This window comes from Lactuca virosa, chromosome 2 (assembly GCF_052849685.1).
Source record: "Lactuca virosa cultivar CGN04683 chromosome 2, Lactuca_virosa_CGN04683_v6, whole genome shotgun sequence".
Classification (NCBI taxonomy): domain Eukaryota; kingdom Viridiplantae; phylum Streptophyta; class Magnoliopsida; order Asterales; family Asteraceae; genus Lactuca; species Lactuca virosa.
The window spans coordinates 271,022,820-271,029,139 of NC_136427.1; the positions used below are offsets into that span (position 1 = coordinate 271,022,820).

Sequence of the window (6,320 nt, forward strand, 5' to 3'; positions counted from 1 at the left end):
AAGGTTAAGGGATGAAAATTATGGAAACCGGTTTATAACCTGACGGTCGAACCGGTTAAACCGAAAACCGGTTACCATATGGTTCAACTAAAAAACTGATTTTTAAACCATTGATCGTAAGCTTCCCAAAAACAATCTTGAGTGAACCAAGGACTTGAAAGTTGAAACGCAAGAATCCTTACACTTACAATTCGTAATATTATATGAAGGAATGACCATAAATTAATTTAATGTTTCGGGTCATGCCCAAATATATCGAATATAGTGATATAAACGATTTGTACTAATAGTCTAATATGGTGATATAAACGATTTGTAGGTAAATATATGCTTTACAAATTATTATTTTTTAGAATCTTCACGCGTATCACGTTATTCGCATCATTGTTTCTTAGGGTTGCTTAGCCAAACTATATATTTTCATTAAATAGTGTAGTTACTAAAGAATAATACTAAGGTGCATTTTTAATATTTATAATTATAACATTTTATATTGAAAAAGTGACCCTCCAAAAACCTTTTCTTAATAAAGTATTCGGTACGTATTAGAATTTCATCTCCATCTCCACTATAAATATGGAGAAACACCATCACGATTCAAGCACAAGTAAAAGAAGGATCCATCGATATGGATATCATATCATTCTTCCCTTCATGGATTCTTCCAACAACATTACTTCTCTTCTTTACTTCCATCTTCATGTATGCTCTTCGTAGGAGGAGCTCATCCAACAAGCTTCCCCCAGGCCCTAAGAGGCTTCCAATAATAGGGAACCTTCACCAAGTGTTGGGTAAAGAGGGTGTCCATCAAACCCTATGGAACCTCTCCCAGACATACGGCCCAGCTATGCTTCTTCATTTTGGAGCCCAACCATTCCTCGTCATTTCCTCTAGTGAAATGGCTACTGAAGTCTTAAAAACTCATGATGAGAAGCTGTGTACGCGTCCGTACTCTAAGGCTACCAAGCTACTGTCATTTAACTACATGGACGTTGCCTTCGCACCACACAATGATCATTGGAGAGACATGCGCAAGGTTTTGGTATCTGAGTTCTTGGGTGCCAAAAGGATTAGATTATATAAAAACGTGATGGAGATTAAGATGGAGGCTCTCATTCGTTCTATCTCATCACATTCCTTAAACACTACAGTAAACCTAGAAGATATCCTCTTATCTCTAGTATATGATGTCGTGGGTAAGGTTGCATTCGGTAACAGCTATAGGGGAAAGACTTTTAATGGTAGAACATTGAAAGATATAGTCGAGGAGGTACAAGTCATGGGTGGTGCTTCATTTTCGTTTATTTTTCCAACATTTGGTTGGATTTTAGACGAATTAACAGGGTGGAATCGCAGGCTAGAGAAATGTTATAGTGATTTTGATGGCTTTCTCCAGATGGTTCTTGATGATCATCATGACACAAAAACAAGTGGTCATGTAAATGATTTTGTTGATGACTGTATGTCTCGGTTGACTACCGAGGAGATGAAAGCACTTGTGATGGTAAACAACATATTTAAATACTTTTCTATATTTTTGCATAGATTTATTTCATGGTTTTCAGTTTCATGCATCGTTTTTTTTTTTTTTTTTTTTCATGAAATAAACATCACTGCAGAATGTGCTTGAGGGGGCAGTTGACACATCTACTATAACAATGGTGTGGGCTATGTCCGAGCTCGTTAAAAATCCTAGAGTTATGCAAAAGTTGCAAAACGAAATTCGAAGATGTGTTGGAAGAAAATCGAAAGTAGATGAATCAGATATTACGAAGATGACATACTTGAAAATGGTGGTGAAGGAGACGCTAAGATTGCACCCACCTGCTGCTTTTCTGATGGGAAGGGAATGTGTAAGTCAATGTCAGATTGGTGGATATGACGTGTTACCTGGTATGAAAGTGATGGTGACTGCGTGGGGATTAGGAAGGGATCCAAGAATCTGGAAAGAGAATGCAGAGGAGTTTTATCCAGAGCGATTTGAAAACATTAAGGCTGATATCGGAGGGAAATATTTTGAGATGATCCCGTTTGGAGGGGGGAGAAGAGCATGCCCTGGGAATAACATGGCTACTTCAACTGTAGAATTTACAATTTCAAACTTACTTTACTTCTTCAACTGGGAAACACCGGCCGGATTGAAGAAGGAAGATCTGGATATGAAAGAGAATGGCTTCCCGTTTCTTCGTAGGACGACACCTCTTTGCCTTGTCCCCACAAAGCACAACTGGAAAGACTAGGAATCATTTCTTTTTTCCATTCATTCGGGTCTAACATTTTATGTATTTTATTATATTAAATGTGATATAAGTATCTCATTCACTCAATGACTCAAATACAGTGTCGGAGGAGTACACAAATACTATTACCCTTATCATTTCCATTATCACTTGGATTAATATGTGTATCCCATGCAAATGCAATAGGATGTTTTTTCCCTTTACTTTTTAGTTTTGAGTAATGATGTTTAAAAATTGCGAGGAATTAAATATGCATCGTATAATGTAATTTTGGGGGTTTGGGATTACTTTTTAACCCCAGTTATTATTATTATTATTATTATTATTATTATTATTATTATTATTATTATTTTTAGTTTTTGAGGTGGAAAATATATAGTTAAAAATATTTGGTTTACCATTTATTGATTTTGAATTTAATTTACCTTTTAGGAAGTCACAAAAAACAACATTTCTTAATTTTTGAAAGACCACCGTTTTCTTCTCCGTAATTTTTTTTTTGAACTTTAGTTTCTGAGGTAGAAAATATCAAGTTGTTTTTAAAAAATGTTTGGTTTACCATTTATTGACTTTTGAATTTAATTTACGTTTTAGAAAGTCACAAAAGACACCATTTCTTGATTTTTGAAAGACCACTGTTTTCTTGTCGTAAAAAGTTAGATTAAATATAGAGTAAATTATTGAAATTGTAGCTTGTGGTAAATTGTATGTTTTGTCTATGTGTATTTGCATCTTAAATTAGAATCTTTATATCGCAATCGCTCACAAAGCAGTAATATTAAAGCAAAACAAATCTTAACTTACAAAAATCCTAATTAGGGTTTTTGTTGTAAAACCATTTAGGTTTTCTTTTAGCCGATGCAAACACGATCAGATTTATGTCCAAGAAGAAATGGAGAGGGAAGAATAGAATATTTCGAGATTTGGTAGGTTCTCTCAAGGGTTGTCATGTCTTTTATAATTGCACAACCCTAAAGATTTCTACGAAGGGCAGTGTCGTTACCTATATCCAAACCACCTTCACCGGTGTCGCTCTTCGTCTTTCAACGATTAGGGATTTCAACCTCCACCACCACCTGTAACATTCCATTCCAGGTATGTTCTTGTTTGGTCCTTTAAATTGAGAATCTTTGCAAAAATGGTCCCTCGTACGTTGGGCGTACATTTGGTACGCTTAGCGTACGTGCATGGTTGGAGACGGGGGACTTAACCACGTACGTTGGGCGTACGGCAACCAAGAAGAAACCCTAATTTTTAGGGCATGCACCATATTTAAACAACATTATGGCCTTTGGACACTCACCCTCATCACCATCCACTATCCACTACGTCCTATTTAACCTCAATTCATCCTTTTGAGTGTTCTTGAGCTTGGAAGTGACTTTTGTGGCATTTTGGAGTGTATTCAAGAAGAAGAAACTTGGAGGCCAAGCATTTGTTGAGGTTGAGCTTTTAGATCCAGAGTATTCATGAACTTTGGAAGCTTTTGAAGGTAAAAAGTTCTTACCTTGATGATTCATTTTGATTATTAAAGTCTAGGGCTTGTTTATGAGTTTATTTGGTCCCATGGGTTCTTTTTGTGAGTTTGGGAAACTCCGGAAGTTAGAGGTGTTAGATCTCAATCCCTTTGATGTTTTAGATGCATAAAAATGTCATCTTGGTGATTGATATGAGTCCATGCATGAATTGAAGTACTTAATATGAGTTTTTTGGACAAAAATGGATGTTGGGTTCCATTAAAACATGTTAAGGCATAAAGTTGCCAACTTTATGTCTTAGAACCCTATAATGGTCGAGATCTGAAAGTTGGATCGAGTGGCTAAAAGGAATAAGCACTTAATGGCTTAAGGTGGCAAGCAGCTCAGTACGTTGAGCGTACCAAGGGGGTACGTAGCGCGTACTAGCAAGCGATCGAGTACGCCGACCATACAGCCCGTATGTCAAGCGTACGCCTCTCAGTGGGCTTTTGGACTTCGGTTGGGCTTTGGACCTTTGGGCCTTAGTTAGTTTTTGGGCTTTGACCTGTTTAGAGTAGGTGGGCCATAAAATTCTGTTAGTAGGCCTTAAGTTGTATGAGTTAGCCCCTTTTGGGCCTTAGGGCCCATTATTGTGTTTGGGCCAAGTGCGGTTAGGCCTATTATGGGAAAGGTAAAATAGGCTTTTATCTTAAGAGTTTGGATTTAGGATTTAGGCCCATGGTTATGGTTTATAAACCTATCTCTAAATAGGGTAATTTATGTATGTTCATCTTCCGGTTCGGTAGTCGAGCAGTTGGTTATTTATTAGCGGACTGAGGTGAATTTCTCATTGTATCAATGGGTCGAAGGCTCCAAGACTGACCCATTATTTGTGATGTAGAATGCTAGTTATAATTGTGATATGTGTATGAAAGACCGGGATTCGGCCCCTGGCAATTATATGGAAGACCAGGATGTGGCCCCTGACATTTGTATGAAAGACCAGGGTCTAGCCCCTGGCAACAGTAAGGAAGACCAGGATTTGGCCCTCGGTAGGGTGTTACTTGCCAGACTATGGTTTGACCCATAACACTAAATTATTTATGTATGGTATGTGGTACTTGGGGAAACTCACTAAGCTATTGCTTACAATTTGTATTTATGTTTTCAGGTACTTCCGGTACTAAGGGGAAGGGCCTGGCGTGATGGTACAACATTCTCCCCTCACTATTTTCCTCACTTATTGATATTGTTACTCTGAAGATTTGACATTGTTATTATGGCTATTTAAAAATGAAAATTTTATCCTAGTTTTCAGGCAGTTACCTGTTGATATCAGAGCATTGGTTTGAGGGATTCGGGCACACTTTCAGGTGTGTCAGAACTTAAACTGAGGAAATGATAATCTTTTCAAAAGAAAAATAATTTGAATTTCTAAAAAATATTCTTTTAAGTAAAAGGGGGAGTGCAATGCGTGTAATCAGCCGAAGTAAGTGTTTCCCAAGTTACCCATACTTATGTATTGTGATTAGTATGCTTGATATGTGAAGTGCATGCTAGATTACAACTAAGGATACCTTCAGGCACCATATGATAGAATTGTCTGATTTGTATGATGTCTTATAGCTCAGTAGAACTTGATGCCATTTATTACTTGGAATTGATATCGGCTCAGTTATTTGCTAAGTGTATGCTTTCAAATTTGTATATGATTGGGGTTGTATAGATCTAGAATGATCGATTTAGCCTCATTTCTTGATCCTTGTTTGGTTGTGGACTTAGGGTAGAATCTTCATTTGATAGTCTATGTGATCCTAATTTGTGTACAACTTGCATGCATAAGGTAACCAGTGGTGTAGATTGAAATTCTTGGTACTGCTAGCGGTGAGGGTTGAGAGTTCCTAGAAGAGTCTAGGATATGTATGTTGTGTAGCATAGGTTTGTTCTTGGTTATAGTGTGGTAACTTAGAGGAATCAGAATTTACCTTGAGGAAGGTACAAGTAGGTGTGGAAGGTAGTATTGGGCCCGTACAACTGGAAGCACAGGACCTGTACCCGAGACAAGTGTAGATCTGGGGATCCTAAGGGTACCTGTGTGTTGTGAGTTTCCCTCGATTTTTTGTTGATTGTTTATATATTGTGTTTCAGTTTGAGGATGGTGATCACTCGTTTGGGAACGGGAGGTTCTGGTTCTGGCTATGGCTCAGAACCATCTGATGAGAGGCTATGTGAGCTCATTTCAGCCGAGGTTACGCACGGTATTCTTGACGCTACCCCCGTGATTTTCGGTACCGTCAAGGAGGGGATTATGGAGCTTATAGAGGAGCGGCTCAGGTCTTTTCGAGCCGAAATTGTTGCGGGTCAGTTTTGAATTCAAGCTCCCTCATTCTGGGAGTTCAAGGCGTGTGGAGCGTCTGAGTTCTTTGGGGATAAGGACCTCATCGCTAGCTGTTGCTGGATCGCTGACATGGAGAATGCTCAGCATACGAGCTTTTGCCCTGAGGGGGAGAAGGTGGGATTCGTGTCCTGTTTACTGAGGGACAGAGCATGGGACTGGTGGGAGGAGGTTACCCAAGCGGTAGGGTCCGTAACAGTGACTGAGATGACATGGGAGGACTTCGTT

The 6,320-nt window shown here is 38.6% G+C and overlaps 1 protein-coding gene across 1 annotated transcript; it reads left to right on the top strand.

The window, feature by feature from the left end:
• The first annotated feature begins 591 nt into the window (after positions 1 to 591).
• On the top strand, positions 592 to 2,450 carry LOC145161071 (parthenolide synthase-like). The gene is made up of 2 exons (XM_079080509.1): positions 592 to 1,504; positions 1,620 to 2,450. Exons 1-2 carry the CDS (start codon positions 629 to 631, stop codon positions 2,238 to 2,240), a joined length of 1,497 nt encoding a protein of 498 aa, XP_078936635.1. The 5' UTR covers positions 592 to 628; the 3' UTR covers positions 2,241 to 2,450.
• Positions 2,451 to 6,320: the final 3,870 nt, after the last annotated feature.